The 20,240-nt window shown below is 42.0% G+C and overlaps 1 protein-coding gene across 4 annotated transcripts in view; it reads left to right on the forward strand.

Annotated features, from left to right (window-relative positions):
* LOC100702813 (ryanodine receptor 3) overlaps positions 1–19,668 on the forward strand; it is a 105,927-nt gene extending 86,259 nt beyond the window's left edge. For 3 of the 4 annotated variants that reach the window (XM_025901029.1, XM_025901030.1, XM_025901031.1), the window contains 31 exons: positions 29–141; positions 858–957; positions 2,947–3,056; positions 3,358–3,409; positions 3,495–3,542; positions 3,638–3,737; positions 3,815–3,894; positions 3,976–4,052; positions 5,365–5,438; positions 6,259–6,276; positions 6,936–7,016; positions 7,152–7,240; positions 7,318–7,446; positions 7,596–7,700; positions 8,956–9,037; positions 9,214–10,526; positions 10,610–10,668; positions 10,896–11,070; positions 11,178–11,264; positions 11,347–11,541; positions 11,757–11,887; positions 11,980–12,022; positions 12,135–12,262; positions 12,371–12,431; positions 12,579–12,725; positions 13,813–13,947; positions 14,066–14,222; positions 14,379–14,443; positions 16,245–16,345; positions 17,068–17,119; positions 18,552–19,668. In XM_025901029.1, coding sequence (XP_025756814.1) covers positions 29–141; positions 858–957; positions 2,947–3,056; positions 3,358–3,409; positions 3,495–3,542; positions 3,638–3,737; positions 3,815–3,894; positions 3,976–4,052; positions 5,365–5,438; positions 6,259–6,276; positions 6,936–7,016; positions 7,152–7,240; positions 7,318–7,446; positions 7,596–7,700; positions 8,956–9,037; positions 9,214–10,526; positions 10,610–10,668; positions 10,896–11,070; positions 11,178–11,264; positions 11,347–11,541; positions 11,757–11,887; positions 11,980–12,022; positions 12,135–12,262; positions 12,371–12,431; positions 12,579–12,725; positions 13,813–13,947; positions 14,066–14,222; positions 14,379–14,443; positions 16,245–16,345; positions 17,068–17,119; positions 18,552–18,647 — 4,203 coding nt within the window. In that variant the 3' untranslated portion in view covers positions 18,648–19,668. Of the gene's footprint in view, positions 1–28; positions 142–857; positions 958–1,704; positions 1,802–2,946; positions 3,057–3,357; positions 3,410–3,494; positions 3,543–3,637; positions 3,738–3,814; positions 3,895–3,975; positions 4,053–5,364; positions 5,439–6,258; positions 6,277–6,935; positions 7,017–7,151; positions 7,241–7,317; positions 7,447–7,595; positions 7,701–8,955; positions 9,038–9,213; positions 10,527–10,609; positions 10,669–10,895; positions 11,071–11,177; positions 11,265–11,346; positions 11,542–11,756; positions 11,888–11,979; positions 12,023–12,134; positions 12,263–12,370; positions 12,432–12,578; positions 12,726–13,812; positions 13,948–14,065; positions 14,223–14,378; positions 14,444–16,244; positions 16,346–17,067; positions 17,120–18,551 lie in introns of all 4 variants that reach the window. The other variant, XM_019349097.2, reaches the window with a different exon arrangement.
* The last annotated feature ends 572 nt before the right edge of the window (positions 19,669–20,240 follow it).

Below are 20,240 nucleotides of genomic sequence, written 5' to 3' on the forward strand. Positions count from 1 at the left end.
TACCCCTCAGTTTCTCTCCCCTCATTAGGTGGAACAACCACTGAGATCCAAAAAATGTGTATGGCAGAAGTTGCTGTCCAAGCAGAGGAAGCGCGCCGTTGTCGCCTGTTTCCGAATGGCTCCGCTTTACAATCTGCCGAGGTATGACTGCGCCATAACATTAAACCGACATTGTTTACACCTCCCATCGTTGTCTCCAGGTCTCCGAACATTTGAAGCAGCTTTGTAATGATGAAACCAGGTGACGCTCCAGCAGAGGGTAGCACAGACCTTCCCGTGGTAGCGCTATCAGATAGGAGAATGCTGCAGAAAGGGCATCCACGCACTCTGCCATCACACTTTCCCCTTCTTCTGTCTGACTCGCTCTCTCTGACCCTGCATTAATGAGTAGCCTCCCCTCGGTTTGTAGGACAAATGTCTAGCCTATAGCTGTTATCAAAGAGTAAATAAAAACATTTTAAAAAAAAGGGACACAAGCAATTTCACGCCCTGCTGCTCTGTAACTCAATCACAGGAAGTCGGGCAGGGTGCTACAGTAAGGGGAAAACAACCTCAGGGTGGCCGTCCTCAATATGTTCTCAGACGATGCCACCCGCCTGCCTGACAGCATGACTCATTTATTTAGAGTTATTGACAGTGAAAAATGCTGCAGCATAGCAAATAATTACTAGTTAGTATTTGCAGTGCGGGAGCAATGATTGTTTTTCTTCAGATTAATAGATTTGGGTTAGGGGGAAGTGTGTGATGGCAGCTCTTCCAAAGTTTGACACATTCAGATGTCATTTTTCTCTATTGTCTCTCTGTTTAGTCTCTATTCTCTCCTCAGTGTCACATTCTATTGTACGTCGTCCCCTTAGGCACAAAAATAACAATTACTTCCTGAATTCCTACCGGCACATTTGGCTGGAGATTATGCACGAGAACGCAGACTGTGACAGTCTGCTCTCAATGCTGACGGTAACGTAGCGCTGATCTAATGTTGTTACTATGTGGCCTGCTAACCCTCGCTCTCCCCTCCCCCCCAGAGGCATGATTTCTGCCACATTTTAGCTTTCCTTTTTCCACTGGTCCATGTATGTGCAACAATTTAACGAGCCACATTGTAAAGAATTGGTTCAAGTAGTTTGAATTTTTGCCATTTCTTGGCTGACTGAGATGAGAAAAAATGAGGCTACTCTTTCGACACCTCTTAGTTAAGGCTCTCCAGACGCTGCTGTGTTCACAGACTCGGTGCAGAAGCAACTGGCTTCAAGTCATTCGGAGTGGAAGCTACAAACTAACGTCCGACACTTGTAGCTGTGTGACGGCGTCTGACTCGAGGCTAATCAAAATTGAGCTGGCCTCTAATTTTTTCAGACCTGCAGTAATGCTGCAGCAGTTGATCAGTTTTCTGGCATTTGAGCACTTGAGCAACATCTGTTTAATTATTTAAATGCAGATTACTCTGCCTGTGTATAAAGAAAAAAATGTAATGTGGGAACACACTATCTGCAGATTTAGGCCAGAAATAAACAAAAAGAAAAAAACAACAACAACTAATAAAAATAAAAAGATTTGCTCACAGGTGGCCTGTTAGATCAGTGCTCCAAACTAACTGATATTAACCTCTCCTGAAGGGACTTCTACCATCCTTCTCTCCCACTTCTACCGTCCTTTGCTCTGCTCATCTTTAACCCAGGCTTCTCTATTCTTACCCCTCCCTAGGCATCGCTCTATTAACCTCTTCCTCCTGGCCTATCAGAGAATATGGATAGAAACAGAAGAGTACTCTTTTGAAGAGAAACTAGTGCAGGACCTTGCAGTAAGTACTTGTGCTGTCCCTTCGGTGCCCTTATGTCGGCACCCATGTGCTGCGGGAAGCAGCGCGTAGCTCACACCACTCTCTTCAGTCATCCGCAAAGTGGTTTACAGCTAGGCCCATTTGTGGTAAGCATGACATCACTGCTGATGTCAGAGCCAGCAAAGTAGTTTGATCACTGTGGCCCATCCAAGCAGAGGCAAGAAAGCATCCTGTCAGGATGCTTTGACTTCCATTTAAAGTTGATGAAAGTTCAGATTCTTTCCTGGATTTTCATTTCCATTAAGCTCCACAATCAGGACAGCAGCTTACTGTCAGACATGCGATATATTACATGCGGCATATTGGAACAAACTAGGCTGTGTTTGTTTATTAAAAAAGAAACTTTTTGAATTTATAAGGATTTGAACTATAAACTTTCTTCTTAGCATATTCATATCAGTGTCTTAGTGTATCTTTATATTACTGATGAAGTTACAGTGCGATAGATGAAGAATGTCAAGATTCAGCCAATCAGACGCATGTATTTATAAAAACATTAAAAAAACAATTGTTCCAGTAAGTAAAAGAATCATAAAGTGGTTATATACGAGGGTAAACTGGGCTTGTGGAGAGTCATGCTTAACTCCACTCACCTTTAACGCTGCTAAACACCATCAATCGTGTGTGTGTGTGTGTGTGTGTGCGCTTGTACCAGCGCGTGTGTGGTTGTTGCATTTGCATGCATGTTTTGTGCATGTCTTTTTCTCCCATAGGAGTTAACAGTTGGACCTATTATGTTTTTCCATCATATGTATGCATGCTGTTACAATAGAGATTTCTCATATTAAACGTCGCCAGCGTTTCAAATAATCAGCTCTGGAGATGTGCAGGTAATCCATGTGAGCCAAAAGCTTAGGCCTTAAATTCTTCTAAGACTTCTCTAGACTTCTCTCACCCACCTGCTGTTCAAAACTTTAGTTTGTCAGGGGCAGCAAGACGATGAACTGAAGGGATCCACCAAGATCCAGAGATAATAGGATGTTATGCTAATCATGTGATGCTGGGAATGAGCATAATAGGTCCCCTTTGACATGAACTTGTAAAAGAGTGTTGTGATACACATTTGTTGGGTTAAACTTTAGCCTGACTCATGTGGCTATGTCCAGAAAATACAGCCTAAAGTGGAGGAAGAGGAGGAGGAGGAGGTGAGAAAGCAGCCAGACCCTCTTCACCAGCTCATTCTGCATTTCAGCCATAACGCTCTGACTGAATGCAGGTAAATATACGCTCACTCTCACACACCTGGCCACCTGGCACTAACACAGGTTGCTCCATCTGTGCTACATAATTGTTTTGGCATGCTTCTCAGCTATTACAGAGAGCAATAAGCTAAACCATCGTCATATTTTACACTATGAAGAAAACGGAAGCAGCTTTTCAGTGTTTCTCTGGTTTATTTGCTGCAGTGGCTATAAATGTGATCACTGCCACTTATTATGTACAGATTTACAGTAGAGATGTGAAATAAACAAGGTACAAGGTTCAATAAACAGATATTTATCTCCCTTCTTTGTTAGTTCTCTGGAAGAGGATCCCTTGTATATTGCCTATGCAGATATGATGGCAAAGGTATCTCATTGAATCTCATTAAATTGCTCTTGTATGCTTCTCAGCAGAAACATGCAGCTCTGATAGTCTTTTTTTTTCTTCCCAGAGTTGTGCTGAAGGTGAAGAAGAGGAAGGAAAAGAGAAAACATTTGAGGTGCACTAAATTTTCGGGGGAATGTTGTTCAGGATTCACCTTTTTTTCTGTTTTCAATCATATTCAGAAGTGGTGCATGTCATAATGTCCTACAGGAAAAGGAAATGGAGAAGCAAAAGATGCTGTATCAGCAGGCCAGACTTCATGACCGAGGGGCTGCGGAGATGGTGCTTCAAATGATCAGCGCCAGCAAAGGTAAGAAATTAAATGCCTGACCTGTCTGCCTTCCTGCAGTCTATGTATTTAGATCAACTGTCATCCATGATCATCAGGTCGGCTGGGTGCTACGGTAACTGTCACGCTCAAGCTGGGCATCTCCATTCTCAATGGAGGGAACATCCTGGTTCAACAGGTAACACGGTACTCTTCACGTCTAGTCTATGCAGTTAACAGCTTCATCTTTCATCTTAACTGTACTTTTCCTTTCATGCAGAAAATGCTGGATTATCTCAAGGAAAAAAGAGATGTTGGCTTCTTTAAAAGCTTGTCCGGGCTCATGATGTCATGCAGGTACTGGAGCGATGAGTGATTAATACACAGTAAACTTGTTTTTTATTGCAATTGCAGTTCAAACAGTTACCTAGTTTTCCTGCCTCAGAACTAGCCATTTTTTAACTTCCATTTTGACTATTCTGCTTTACTTTCCCACAGAGGTACATTGTTATCAATCAGCTATAACATTATGACCACTGACAGGTGACGTGAATAACACTGATTCTCTTTATCATGGTACCTGTTAATGGGGGAGATATATTAGGGAGCGAGTGAACATTTTGTCCTGCGAGGATGTGTTAGAAGCAGGAAAAATGGGCGAGTGTAAGGATTTGTGCAAGTTTGATAAAGGCCAAACTGTGATGCTTTGACAACTGAGAATCTCCAAAATTGCAGCCCTTGTGGGGTGTTCCCAGTCTGCAGTGGTCAGTATCTATCAAAAGTGATACAAGAAGGGAACAGTGGTGAACTAGCAACAGGGTCATTGGTGGCCAAGGGTCACTGATGCGTGTGGGAAGCTATGGCTGGCTTGTGTGGTCAGGATGAGCTACTATAGATCAAATTGCCAGAAAAGTTAACGATAATTCTGAAATAAAGGTGTCAGAATACACAGAGCATCACAGTTTGTTTCCTGTGGTTTGGTATAGCTACAGACCAGTCAGGATGCCCACTGCGAAAAGTGCCAACAATGGACATGTGAGTGTCAGAAATGGACCATGAAGCAATGGAGGAAGGTGGCTTGCTCCTATGACCAGGACATGTGGATGGGCCGGATGCATGCGCGTGATCAACTGGGGAACACCTGACATCAGGATGGACTATGTGAAGATGCCAAACCTTTGGGATCATTTCTGCTGGGAAACCTTAGGTCCTGCCATCCATGTGGATGTTACTTTGACATGCACCACCTACCTAAGCATTGTTTCAGACCATATACACTCATTGAAATGATATTCCTTGAAGGCTGTGGCCTCTTTCACAGGATAATAATGCAAAAATGGTTCAAGAATAGTTTGAGGAGAACAACGAGTTTGAAGTGTTGACTTCACCTCTGATCTCCTCACTGCTATGCAGCATCTGTGGGATGTTCTGGACAAACAAGTCCAATCCATAGAGGTCCCACCTTGCACCTTACAGGCCTTAAAGGATCTGTTGCTAACAACTTGTTGTTCAATACCACAACACAACTTCAGGGGTCCAGAGGAGTCCATGCCTCAATGGGTCGGGGCTGTCAAACAATATTATACAAGTGGTCATAAAGTTATGCCTGATCGGTTTATTTTCCAGAAATTCAGATTACTTAAATGTCACCGTCTTTCTCTTTTGGCAGCGTTCTGGACTTGAACGCTTTTGAAAGGCAAAACAAAGCTGAAGGTCTGGGTATGGTAACTGAAGAGGGATCAAGTAAGTGTGACTAAAACACAGTTTTAGTGTTCCAACTGTTTCTCGTCCCCTTTTCATGGAGACTTTTAATCACCTTAATAGGAAAAGCAACAGACAGCATATTTGCAAACTGGCAACGTGCAGAAATTTACAAATTTGCAGCTTTATTTGTGCAGCAGATTGACCTTTATCTTCTTCCTCACTCCATCGTGGACGATGTCACTTAGCAAACAACCGGTATTGTAACGTGTCGTGTCCTACTTAGTCTCATTTTGCTGTTTTTCTTAAAATTACAGCCGCAAGGTTAGCTTGGAAAAAAAAATCTGCTCTTTAGTTTGTTGTTGTACATCTCCATATCACGTGGGTCCTTTGTGTTACGTTGTCACATCATCATGCAGGCAAACATGTGCTACTGTATGTCTAAGTCCTGTCTGAGCCTCGTCTGCAACTTAAGAACACTCAGTTTGCATAAAAGCTCACTTTTTATAATCAGAGGTCTTTATTTAAACCGATGGGTTGCATACAGTATATAAATACGCTTTAACCATACATATCCCAGCTCATTTTCACCTCATAAGCTCAGGCATAAGTGATGGTAACTGCTAGTTTGGTACTAAACACCTGCCCAATAAGCAGACTCTTTTTGAGACTTACCGCATGTCAGTGTCGCAATCCAGTGTGAGTATGTAAAGATATATCTATAGCCCTATCACTCTCTCCTGTTCCTACTTCTTCTGATTGACTCTAAATGTCTTCTCCTTTGCTTATGTCTGCTTCTGTTTTGTTTGTTTGTTTGTTTGTTTGTTTTCTTCTGATCATGTTTTTATGTCATCGGTCGCAGTCAACGTGAGTGAGCGGGGTAAATACACGGTTTAGATTCTACTCATTCTATGAAATGCTGACATGTTGATTGCCTCCAGTTCAACTCCCTCATCCCTCTACTCATCCTCTACCAGCCCTCCCCCACTTCCCTCCCCTTCCCTCATTCTGAATGCAATATAACCACCTTCTTTAATCTGGACTTGAAGGAACACATGCATGCATCCTTTGACATCTGGATAGATTGTTTACAGTCAGCTGCCCCAAACTGACTCAGATCTTTCCACTTCTTCTTTTACGCAAAATTAATGCTTGTTATTTTTGGACCCCACCCCTCCTTTTTTTTCCTTTTTTCTTTTTGTTTAATTTTGATCATACTAACCAGCGTGTATTAAGCAATAAATCTCCCAAAGCTTTGTTTGTACTAAACAACAAAGATTTGCTGGTATTAAACAACAAGGCTCAGTTTGGTTCCTATTATAAGCCTTATTTTGACTTGTGAGATGATGCACTATACCTCGTATGCGTGTGTGTTCCGAACCGTCAATATAGTGCACATAATTTGATGCCGTCTGACAACTAAACAGCAGCTTTATGAGGATGTGCAACAAGCTCTGATGCCTGTGCAGACGTTAAAATGATGGGTGCTTGACCTTCCTGTCACTGAGGAGGACAGCTAATCTTATTTCCCGTCCTCAGGTTCCAAGGTACTGCAGAATGATGAATTCACTAAGGATCTTTTTAGGTTTCTGCAGCTTCTCTGCGAGGGACATAACAATGGTAGGTGGATGCTTTCCCATACGCCAGTATTAAAGCCATGCTGCCTCAAGCTGCATAGAAATGATTAAAAAATAAATTCCTATAGTATCTATCTGCAGGAAATTGTTGTTTAATCTCTTTTATCTTCTGTTTTAGATTTTCAAAACTTCCTAAGGACGCAGACAGGGAACACAACTACAGTCAATATAATCATTAGTACTGTGGACTACCTGCTAAGACTGCAGGTATCACATTGTTACATCCAGAGCTTTAAATTTCAATAAAGTAGATATGCTATTAATTTAAGTGCTTTCCCTTTTAGGAATCCATTAGTGATTTCTACTGGTACTACTCTGGCAAGGATGTCATTGATGAGGCCGGTCAGAGGAACTTCTCCAAAGCACTAGCAGTGGCCAAACAGGTGTTCAACTCTTTAACAGAGTATATACAGGTACATAATCACAACTCTCCACAGTAAAAGCTGCTTAAAGTCTTCATTACAATATCTGAATGTTCTTTCAGCGCTTTAGTGACGAGAAAGGCTGGTTGTCATCGTCTGAGCGTCTCTTTTCGTCTCTGCACCTGTTTTATGTGCTCCAGGGTCCGTGTATAGGGAATCAGCAGAGTCTGGCTCACAGCAGGCTGTGGGATGCAGTGGTGGGCTTCTTGCATGTTTTTGCCAATATGCAGATGAAGTTATCTCAGGTATGTGTTTTATCTGCAGTGACGCAGATGTGCCTTTATGTATTTCTCCGCTGGTGAAAACTAAAACACTTGCTTGAGTTGTTACATTCTGTGTTGACTAAACTGTTTACTTGTGTTTTGCTCATCATTACTTTCGCTTCACATTGGAAAGCTGGTACTTTGCTGATTAAGATTTAATCCTATTATAAATGATTTGCCTTAAATTGACTCCACTTAACAAAATGCATGGTGTAATGGCCTTTTTATCTTTAACTGAGAGGATTTTTTTTTGTTGTTTCTTAGAGTAGTCTTTGAAAATTTCTCTTTTTTACTCATTTCCTGTCGCGTTCTTATACCTAACCATTTTCAATGTTTTTTTAATGTTAATGCTTAATGTTTTTCATGCATGTTTCAGGAAATTACTGTACCTGTTTCCCATTTCCCTAAAAAAATCATGAAAGGAAGCGTAGCTCAAGACTTTTGCACAGAAGTGTAGATCTAGAAATAATAGGAACCAAAGGCATGGCAGTGTAAATAAACTAGAGTACATATAAGGTCAACCACCTGCTTGTACAACTACTTTAAGTCTAGTAACAGATTTTTAAAAGAACATGGCCTGCTTGTTTTAATACATGCCTGCTTAGCTATAGTTAATAGTCGTTACTTAAGTAAAAATTTTAAATAACGGCTTGTACAGATGTGAAAATGTGAACAGCCCCTGGTGTTTTATTCATTGCCACTAGAGGTCTCTCCAGGCTCATTGATAATCAGAAGCAACCCCAGTACAATTACACATGTTGTTCACCTCAGCTACATGATATATGACTCCATCATTGATATGTCCAATAAGCCAGGAGTGGGATGAAATCCACCCACCTAATCTTATCTCGTGGTCATCACAAAGGGGCTGGGGCAGCAGCCAGGATGAAGAAGAGCACAGGTGCATCAAAGTACGCGTCAGATTTATGGCACATTGAATACAAAGCCCATAGAGACCTTAAACGAGTCAGCCTGACCTCGACATCTGTTCCTAGACAGCAAAATAACATAAACCCTGGTCGTGATGGATCGATGTTACCTAGAAGGACCTTCTGAGCCACAGCAGGGGCCATTTGAGGTCCCTGCAATATTAAAGCCTTGATCTCTCCAACTCTCTCTGCATCACAGGGATATTAAAGAGCCTGGCTGTACCCTTACAGTTAGACCATCAGTGGTCTGTGTGACATATTGTACTATGACTCACCGCGTTTCCCCTTTCTGTCTTTTTTTCTAACAGGACTCCAGTCAGATTGAATTACTAAAGGAGCTGCTGGACCTGCAGAAGGACATGGTCGTCATGATGCTCTCGCTACTTGAAGGTGGTTTTTTTGTTTTTGATAACATTATATAAGCTTTGTATGCTGGTACTTTGATAAATCGGATTTATTTGCCTGATATAATCAAATGTGTAGCAGAGCACATTTGCCTAATCTGCATGGGGAAGTGTTTTTTTAATGAGTTTACTGGTAAAATTTACCGCTTTATTGTCTCACAGGTAATGTTGTGAATGGAACTATCGGCAAACAGATGGTGGACACCTTGGTGGAATCTTCCAGTAACGTGGAGATGATCCTGAAATTTTTCGACATGTTCCTCAAGTTGAAGGACTTGACCACTTCGGACAGCTTCAAGGAGTACGACCCCGAGAGCAAAGGCGTCATCTCAAAGAAGGATTTCCAGAAGTCCATGGAGAACCAGAAGCAGTATTCTCAGTCTGAGATTGAGTTTCTTCTCTCCTGCGCCGAGGCTGACGAGAACGACATGTTCAACTACGAGCAGTTTGTTGAGAGGTTTCACGAACCGGCAAAAGACATCGGCTTTAACGTCGCCGTGTTGCTAACCAATCTTTCAGAGCACATGCCTCACGATGCCCGCCTCTCAACTTTCCTGGACCTGGCCGAAAGCGTCCTCAGCTACTTCGAGCCTTACTTGGGTCGCATTGAGATCATGGGCGGAGCCAAGCGCATCGAGAGAGTGTACTTCGAGATCAGCGAGTCGAGTCGCACGCAGTGGGAGAAGCCTCAGGTGAAAGAGTCGAAGCGGCAGTTCATCTTTGACGTGGTCAACGAGGGCGGAGAGAGCGAGAAGATGGAGCTGTTTGTAAATTTCTGCGAGGACACGATCTTCGAGATGCAGCTGGCCTCTCAGATTTCAGAGCCAGACCCCGTTGAGCGCCCGGAGGAAGAAGAGGATGACATCCAGACCATGATGGAGAACCAGGAAGAGGAAGACGAGGAGAGCGCGATGATGGAGTCTTCCTCGGCATTTACAATCGCATGCATCTCCATGAGGAAGAGCTTGTGTCACTTCCGCCAGCTGCTTACTCTTAAAAGCATGCGGCGGCAATTCAGGAAATTCAGGAAGATGAGCGTGAAGGAGATGGTGCGGGGCTTCTTCTCCTTCTTCTGGATGATCATCACGGGCCTCTTTCACTTTGTTTACAGCCTAATTTGGGGATTCTTCCACATCTTGTGGACAACTATGTTTGGGGGTGGCCTCGTTGAAGGGGCTAAGAACATGAAGGTTACAGATATTTTGGGAAACATGCCTGACCCCACTCAGTTCGGGATCCACGGAGATGTGTTAGAAACGGAAAAGATGGAGGCAAGCGAAGCGTCAGCGTTGGCAGAGATGGGTCAGATGGCTCAAGGGGAAGCAGCAGAGGCGGATCTGATGGCTGAGCTACTCAACATACAGCCGAAGAAGGAGGGCAAGCATGGGGCCGAGCCAGGTTTGGGGGATGTGTCTGAGGTGGTGGTGGGAGATGCCCCATCAATAGCCAGTGCAGTCAAGCAGAAGAAGGCACAGGTTAGTGATTTTGTTCAGAAAATAGAAGAAGAACAAACTCTTATTAGTAGAACCTGAATGGTAAAGTAATCTGCTGATTCTAGATGGCTGCAAACACGAGGGCTGTGAACGGAGACTACAGATCTGATACAGAGAAGGGAGAGTGAGTGTAACTTGTTCATTGTTACCTACATTACCACTTGCATATGTTTATTCGGGGATTGTGTTAGATTAGCTTCACATAAATGACAGTTAAAAAATGCCTTTATCCTACTCCTGTGCTTGGCCCTTTGCTTAGTATCCAGATTTTGTTTCTCCATATTAGGTATACATCTGTGTCTATGAACACAATTTGCCATTCTGTCTCTAATGTATAATTTATGCTTGCAGTTCAGAAGATGGTGAGAAGAAGGACCACGACAAGACTAGAGACGAAGCTCCTCCAGAGTTGTCTGTGGAGGAGAAGAAAGCCCCGAAGAAAAGGCTCGGCTTGAAGAAGGAGGCACCGGAGGCTTTCATGGCGAGCTTCTTCGCTGGCTTGGAAGTCTACCAGACTAAGATGCTGGTCAGATGTTTTCCTCACTGCAGTTTTGAGATCACAACTGTTAAATTAAGCACAAATACTTGTTACACATAAAAACAAAGATGATGATCACGATTACCTTTTCACAGAACTACCTGGCAAGAAATTTCTACAATCTCCGCTTCTTGGCACTTTTTGTTGCCTTTGCTATCAACTTTATTCTTCTCTTCTACAAAGTAAGTTTGGAGCTAAACTACCACCTTATATACTCACCTTACGGTCCAGCTGGGTGTCAAATTTGGTGTCGTCACCTTTCAGGTGACCGGTGATTACTCGGATGATGAAGACCCCTGGAACGGTCGAGGCAGAGTTGGGGAGGAGGAAGACGAGGGAGCGCTTGAGTATTTCGTCTTGCAGGAGAGCACAGGTTACATGGCACCAACACTTCGCTGTCTGGCAATACTACACACCATCATATCTTTCCTGTGTGTAGTGGGATACTACTACCTGAAGGTACAGTGACATCCACAGTTTTTTTTAAGGTGGTCTAATGAATTTGTTAAGCATTTTAGGTGAAAAAATAAAACAACTACATACATCTTGTTTGGGTATATGTACATTTTATATTTCAGTACACTTGTTCGTTGTTAACACATGCACTTACGTGCACACACACACACACTGTTCATCTGTCCCACTGATGCAGCCAGATTTCTCCTGTGTTCAAGGTGCCTTTGGTAGTGTTCAAGCGGGAGAAGGAGATAGCAAGGAAGTTGGAGTTTGCGGGCCTCTACATCACCGAGCAGCCGTCTGATGACGACATTAAAGGACAGTGGGACAGACTGGTCATCAACACTCCGTGAGTCAGCCTCTTATCAAATGACGAATCATAATCTTGTGCAAACAGAGGTTTAATTCTGTTTTTGTTTTTCTTTGCTCTTTTTTTATCAGCTCCTTTCCCAACAACTACTGGGATAAATTTGTCAAGCGCAAAGTAAGTAGCTCATGTAATTTAAGTTTAATCTGCTGTGCACACAATCTGGTTACACTTACTAAATGTCAGCTGCTGTGTCTCTTATATATTTCCGCGTGGCTGCTGTTTGTAGGTGATAAAAAAGTATGGAGACCTTTACGGAGCAGAGAGGATAGCAGAGCTGCTGGGGTTGGACAAGAGTGCCCTGGATTTCAACCCTACAGAGGAAACTGTTGCCAAGGAGGCTTCACTGGTGTCATGGTGAGAGATTGGGCTGATAAAAAGCAGACAGCCCAGGGCTGCTTGGAGTAAAAATAGAGGTCAAACAGAAAATACGAGCCCTTCATATCAACTTTTCTCTGTTGCCAGGTTGAGCTCAATCGATACGAAGTACCACGTCTGGAAAATGGGGGTTGTGTTTACAGATAATGTAAGTTTAAAAATAAGTTTGGATGATTAATTGCTTTGTTTTGTAGTTTTATTGATGGTGGTTTACATTATTTGACAGCTGAACAGGTTGATGGATGATTTTTATAGCAGGGCGAACGGCTTCTGATCCATTTTGTTTCTCCACCAGTCATTCTTGTATCTAGTTTGGTACACCACCATGTCCATCCTGGGTCACTACAACAACTTCTTCTTTGCCGCCCATCTGCTGGACATCGCCATGGGCTTCAAGACCCTCCGCACCATCCTTTCGTCTGTCACGCACAACGGCAAACAGGTGAGGAGGAAACACATGCAGCTCTTCTTTCGAACAGCAGGGGTCACTGCAGAGCTGGTGGTGAAACACATTTTTGATCACAGTTTGCAGTGATGGCATTTGAGGTATGCCATTCAAAATGTGCTAATTTATGCTTTTCTGCATGCCTAAAATGGTTTTCAGTTGAAATAATTTTAATTTTGCTTTAAATGTTAGCACAGTTATTACATTATTATGTATGTATGTCCTTAAAAAGCGACTTTAAGTACTAAAAGACCCTAGGTTGGTTTTATAATAGGTTAAAGCCAACATATTAACAAATATTATCTTTTTATTAGGCAGTTTGTCTTGTCAATTAACTGATCTAATTGAGCATTTAGGTCTAATTTCATTCATCAGGTTCTGAGAAAAAGTATCTCGCTTGTTGGCGGCTAATATGCAGGTGACATGAATCACAAATGTGTCATCTAGCAGATACTGTATGTGTCGTGTGAGATAATTGGAATGTTCTCAGTATCCTTTGACATTTGAGTTCAAATGGCTCACATGGCTTAATTTAAATCCCACTTTGGATTGCCAGTTCTTCCAATATTCCCATGTTAACTGACCAGAGGGACAAATCAGAATTTAATGTCACCTCAGTCTCCAAGGGTGGAAATGCACCAAAATGGCAAGGCCACAAGGAATCAGCGACATCTCCCAGACTCAGCCGTCTGTGGGCTGATCAATCACGCTGTCAATCTAAATGCGCTTTACGCCGTTGTTGCCTTTCAGGTTTACAACCGGCTGAGCTGCAGCTGAATCCATTTTTTATTATTTGTGAAATAATAGACTCGTTTTTGTATTTACTATAAATAAATAACTCATATTTGAGTTTTCTTATTGCACTAAACGTTCTCATCTTTTCCACGCGTTTGAACTTTTCCCCTTCTCTCTACTCGCTCCTCTCTTGCCAATGGCGATCTAATTTTGTTGCAATTTTTTATAGAAAACAAATGGAAGCCAGCAGCTCTGCCCCTGCTGCGTCCATTGTGCGTCTAATGGAAATACATAAATAGCACAAAAAAAAGAGTGAGTCTGTAAATGCAGATTTCATGTGTCTCTGTAGCTGGTGCTGACAGTGGGCCTGCTAGCTGTTGTGGTCTATCTCTACACTGTGGTGGCCTTCAACTTCTTCAGGAAGTTTTACAACAAGAGTGAGGATGAGGATGAGCCGGACATGAAGTGCGACGACATGATGACGGTAAACTGGAGTTACACTTTCTTTTTTGAGGAACAGATTTGGGCTCGCTGCTTAAAATAACCCACGACTTAATGCTCAGCCTCAGATTTCAATTAGACCTCCATCTGTGTTCCCTCAGTGCTACCTATTCCACATGTATGTTGGGGTAAGAGCAGGAGGCGGGATAGGGGATGAGATCGAGGACCCAGCTGGCGACCCCTATGAGCTCTACCGCATCCTGTTTGACATCACGTTCTTCTTCTTCGTTATTGTCATCCTCTTGGCCATCATCCAGGGTATGTTAAAAAAAAAACCCAATTTCAACCTTATTTATCAATAATTAGATGAACCCGCAACTTATATATATATTTAAATATTACAGTCTTTATGCTTAGGATATAGTTAGCTACAGTATGTATGTCATGCTCACAGCAGTTCCTTTATGGTTGCAGGTTTGATCATTGATGCCTTTGGAGAGTTAAGAGACCAACAGGAGCAGGTCAAAGAGGACATGGAGGTGAGAGGTGGCAGGAGTGTAAATCATAGGCTGTATATAAAAGATGGACTTAGCTTATAGGTTTGTGAAGTGAAGCCATTGTAGAAGTCGTCCAGTGTGGCCACTCCGTGTTTGTTGACTTTGGTCATGTTGTGGATGATGTTCTGTGGATTCACGTAATGATGGTCTAAAACCTCGTCAAGAGACGGAACATCCAGAATCCTCTGAAGGTGGGTCAGCGTGATGTCCTTCCAGATCTCCTGTTCATCCCCCGCTGTTAGCTCTTGTCTCTGTTTCTGCTGCACTTCTGTTGGCTGATTGTTGCCTTCCTGCTTTGTTTGTTTGGAGTCCAAATTCCACATTTTCCTGGTTCTCCATCTCCTGCCTCCTCCTTCTAAACTTGAAGAAACCTTCTTTGTCCTCTTTGAAGGTCTCTTTTTTATGGATCTGGAGTCCGAGGGTCAGGGGATGGGAAAGTGGAGGGAAACCCGTACAACACATTGTTGTCCTCCAAGTCCTCTGTTCCCCAGCATCCCTTTACATCTTCAGTCACATGGTTCTTCAGAAACCTCTTTAGGAGGTGAACTGTCTGTTGCCTGGTAATGTCGGGGCCAAAGCTACTGTTACAGAGCAGCTGGTGCAGCCAATCAACAGCAGCAGAAGTGGTGAATCAGGAAGCATAGTGCCTGAAGTTGTATCGATGCTTCCTGAGGGGCATGCAAGCTCGAAACAAACAAACCACGTCATTCCACAGTTTTGTGGCTCTGTACAGTCCAGGACAAATAACATGAGAACTCATATTTATCACAGAAGGGCAGCGCTAAAGTTTACCTTCATTCGATGCAGCGACAGGTAATATCCATCAAGCTTGTAAAAAGTAGTTAGGGAGGAACTCACCGCAGCCTGGCTGCTCCCCATCTGGCTTAAGGGCCATCAGGGGGCGACTGTTAAAAAAGGAGACTGGATGAGACTCCACGGTGTAACAGCGCTCGGCTCTCTTGTTCTATGACCTCAGTTAATACTTTCTTGGTGAGCAACTGTTTGTTTCACAGACTGCTGAAAACAACACGATGTTCATTTTTGCAAATGATTACACTCTTTACCATCTGAAACCGGGTATAGTTTATGATGGGCCGACCTCATATTTGAAAAGTTGCTTCCAAATAGTGAGACAGTTGAACACTCAGCTTGACCCTTCATAACAGCACCTCCCTAACCATTAGACGGCATAATCGCGCTCACGTCCACCTTTCATATACGAATAGATTTAATGAAGATCTTCTAGAGATTATGGCCTTATTAGTGGACTCTTGCGTCTCGTCTCGTGTACTTGTCTCTTTTTTTTCATTAATATTTTACTTAGTCTGGGCTACTTTATGGAAATTGTACCCCCTAACCCCCCTTTTTGATCACGTGTTGAGTTTCAGAGATGTGACACATTTTTGTGAGCTCCCCATCTCTCTTGAGTATTTAAACAGTCACTGTGACAGCCAAGTGAAGATTAACGTGCACGTGGGAATATAAATATTAAGCTGAATTTTGGAAGCATACTTGTTGATGCATAACCTTGTGGTCTAAGAGAGGGCAGATAACCCTTAATGACACTGTTGAGATTATTTTCTCAGACTAAAAGGTCCCTGCAGAGCCACTGTTGTTCATAGGCTGAGTGGGACTGAGTGTGATGAGTAACTTGACCTTAATATTGTAAAATATGTCCAATCTGGTCTTGCTTTAGGCAAACTCTTGTTTACTGTAGTTCATCAATGAAGCACAGAAAAAGAAGAAGGAAGCGTGCCTTCTAATTTTCATTTTCTGTCCTCAGACCAAATGTTTCATCTGTGGGATCGGGAACGATTACTTCGACACAACCCCCCACGGCTTTGAGACCCACACCTTACAAGAGCACAATTTGGCCAACTATCTGTGAGTATCCTTTTTGATCAGCAGTGTTTTTGATGGTTTTTTTGTTTTGTAATCATTGCAGTAATCTTTTACCATTCGTGTCAATGCTTTTCTGTAATTTAACCACATGATTGATGGCTTTAGCACGTTACCGCAGCATAAATACCAAAGTCACTAGTAGCAGCATTGATCCAGAACACTAGATCCCTTCAGGTATCCTTTCCATCTGTCTGTGTTTCCCTCGCATGCACCGCTTAGCCGGTGTTTCTGAATAATACCAGTAACAATAGAAAGTCTCAGTCCATTTGCTCTCACAGTCAGCTGGCCGGAGGATATGAGAGCGACCTCATTATGTTGCTTCATTACTATTTAATGCCATGAACTTTATTGGAAAATAGGTTTGTGATAGCATGCTCTCATTCAGTATTCATTATGATTTGGCATGCCGCGATGCCCATAGAGATACAGCGGCTCGGTGCCATTTACGCTTGATTTGGGGAGCAACAGGTGATTCGGCGATAGAGACGAGGTGGTGTAACTTTATTTAGACACTAGCGTCGGGAATTGTGACACCTAGTGACGGAGAGTTTGACATTTACGTGATTAGTGTTGCAGAAATCAAATGTGTCACAGAAAAGCTTCTCATGTCCCTGCTCTGTGCTTCAGCTGTGGTGATGGGCTTAGATACAAGACTGCGATTCCCCTTTAATATTTTTTTCTTTGTTCTTGTTTTTCTTGTAAAGGTTTTTCCTGATGTACCTCATCAACAAGGATGAGACAGAGCACACTGGACAGGTAGAATACTATTTTACCCTGATTAGCTAAACCCAGTCAATATTCCTCCTCTTACTGTCGGCACCTATTTTGGTTTATTAGAGTTTTTTCATATCTACCCATATTGTGGTGGAATTAAAGTGTTGTTTAATAATCTGTGGTTTACATAATATTAATTAAGGTCGTTGTACTAAGCACAAAGAGATGAAATTTTAATTTTAGGTAATATTTGTGTGGATAAAGTGGTAAAATTAATACTGCTTAATAACATTTCAAGTCTGTACTCATCTACTAGCTAAGTCTTTTGCTTCACTTAGATAAGACAGTAGCTATGTCCCAATTCATAGGCCGCATCCTTCGAAGACCGAGTTTAATAAACTCAGCCCTCTGCTCCTCACTCGCTAATATATAACAGGACACTAGAGTAAATTCTCGACCATCTCACACTTCTGTTTAATCAGTTTTCTGTTTGACGTTTATTTAGCTGTAATCTCAGCTGAACCGATTTACTCAGGAACAAATAAAACACTGAAAAAAGCCAAACAATAACATTTTTAAGTTATCTAAGTGACTCATATATCGTGTTTAACCTGAGTAGTGAAAGACCGCGGGGTCTGAAAACGATGTGCTGGGAGTCCGCTGTTCTCACCGGCTCGCTATCGATCTGGTGGGTAACAGACGTCTCCGAAAACGTCGGGGCACTTTTGCAAATATGTGATGTCTTAATAAACTGAGCAGATATTTGAAGTTTACACAGCTACATTCTTCCCTGAAAATATGTTAAAAGTTTATTTTGTGACCCAGAAAAAGTAATTAGAGTAATATTAAAATTAAGTAGCTGCCGCCATTGTTGGAAACTGGAATTGGCTGGGCCATGCTATGAATTCTGGGATAGGTTGGGCCACGAAGGATACACCCGACCCATCCTTGAAATTCGGGGAAATGAAGGATGCATTTGTCGGCCGCATTTGGAGCAGCCTTCGAATTAGGGCAGCCTGCGTAGCGTTGCTGTGACGTAATCGGCCTTCAAATGCAGCCTCGGAAGGATGCGGCGTAGGTTTTGGGACACAGCTAGTATACTCATTAAATACCGAAAATTTTTCAATGATCTTCCTGTTAATACACTCAAAAAAAAAAAGTATTTTTGGGCACCATAAACATGAATATACTTGGTATTAACTGAATGTAAATTTCATTTGACCATTAAATTTAACATTTTACTCTGTAATTACGTAAAAAAATTTACATGAAAAATTTACATGTAATTAAATTACTCAAAAAGTAATTATATTTGAGGTGAATCTTTTTTCAGTGTGAATATTTTCACACAGCTCGTTAACACACCTGTAATTATGTAATGTTTAAATTCTGGATATTTAAGTTAAAAACATTCAGCCTTATTTCAGACCAGTTAAAGATTTCGAGCTAAACTCTGATGTTGGCTTGTGTCCAGGAGTCCTACGTGTGGAAGATGTATCAGGAGCGCTGCTGGGACTTTTTCCCAGCTGGAGATTGCTTCCGCAAACAGTACGAAGATCAGCTTGGATAGAGCAGATGCATCCTCCTTACCTCTATCTACATGGCCTGCTGGAGCATGTAGTCCCACCTACAACTGCTGGAATACGACACACACTCCCACTACTGGTTTGGACTGGTGTGAGGAGAGGCAAATGAAAATGATGTACCCTGTAACTGTCAGTACAGCACCCGTCTATGAGGAAATGACCTATAACTTGCCCAGACATTTTCTTTTGGTTTGGTGAACTCGTTTTTGACAGCGTGTTGCCTTTTACTCCACATAACCCCAAATCATTGCACAATTTTTGTTTTTTGGGGGTCTTTTTGAGAAATATTGGGTTGTGTGGGGTTATGGGACAATGTGTGAGTCATATTATGCACAATATATGAATGTTGAACTTGAGACTTAATGCCAAAAGAAAAGCAGTGGAGTATAGTAGATATACATAGTGCGCAAAAATGTGATTTAAGAAAAGATTTTTTTCGTCAGATGTTGTAACATTTATCTATCGAGATGGAATCTGTAGGATGACGTGACAAAAGGTTTATTGTGTAGGATTTCTTTTTAAAAATGCCTAAAGTTCTTCATGAAGTGCCTTACAGTACTGTATCTACATTACAATGAAGCTATGCAAAACTTTTGTTTTTTTTCTTTATTGTATGTAAGTACAGTAGTTTTCCTGGAGCAGTAACAAGTAGCTGTCCAGATATGTAGTTTGTGGCTGAACACTTTCATTTGAACGTGGAAGAAGAGCATTGGGACGATTTCTTTTGTTGCTGAATGCAGCGTAACTGCAAATGTTCAAGATACACAGTGTATAAATGACACAACAGAATTTACTGAAGACTTTCAAACAAGAACAGAAAAAAAAAGAATTGCTATTGTATGGCCATTTGTATGTAATAGCTTTGCTGATCTGTGCATTTCTTTTGATGGAAAAAAAATAAAGAAATTGATGCAAGAAATGTTCGTGTTTACATTGTGGTTGTTTATTTTTCAGATTTTTGAATTTATTTCTTAAAGCAATTAAATAAAAATATATCTCCAAGTCTAAGATCTCTGAGACAGTGAGTCATTTCAGACACGCAAATTTCACACACCCCAAACCTCAAAGCTATATCATACTCTGACCTTCCTGTAGCTTTTAATTATGATTTAGTAATAAACAAGTAATGGCCAAGTAGGTGCGTACTTCTGGTGGGTTCGAATGGCAGGACGGGGCCTCAGCAGGGTACATGATGGGAGTTTTAGACCTATTACCCATGGTGCCAGCTGTCAGCTCACATCATGTCACCACACCTTGGGCACCACACAGCGCTGAAGCCTGCCGCTGAGAGCAACTCTACCACCTCAGCTTACAGCTCTGGCATTCTGACTATTTTGTATGGTCCCAGCATGTTTTATGTGCATTATATTTTTGAAATTAAAATGTGACCCATCATTATTGGTCTTTCTACTGAAGACTATTGCAAAGCAACAATAAAAAGCTGTACTTACCTCCGATTGTTTTATAAAGCTGCTCTTGTCATAGTACAGTAAATCTTTAACATGCAGTGTTTTGAGTGGATTAAAGCAAAGGCAGTCTCTGAGCTAACTCAGTTTAAAGCTTCGTATGTAATGTTC

Source organism: Oreochromis niloticus, linkage group LG19 (genome assembly GCF_001858045.2).
Source record: "Oreochromis niloticus isolate F11D_XX linkage group LG19, O_niloticus_UMD_NMBU, whole genome shotgun sequence".
Taxonomy (NCBI): Eukaryota; Metazoa; Chordata; class Actinopteri; order Cichliformes; family Cichlidae; genus Oreochromis; species Oreochromis niloticus.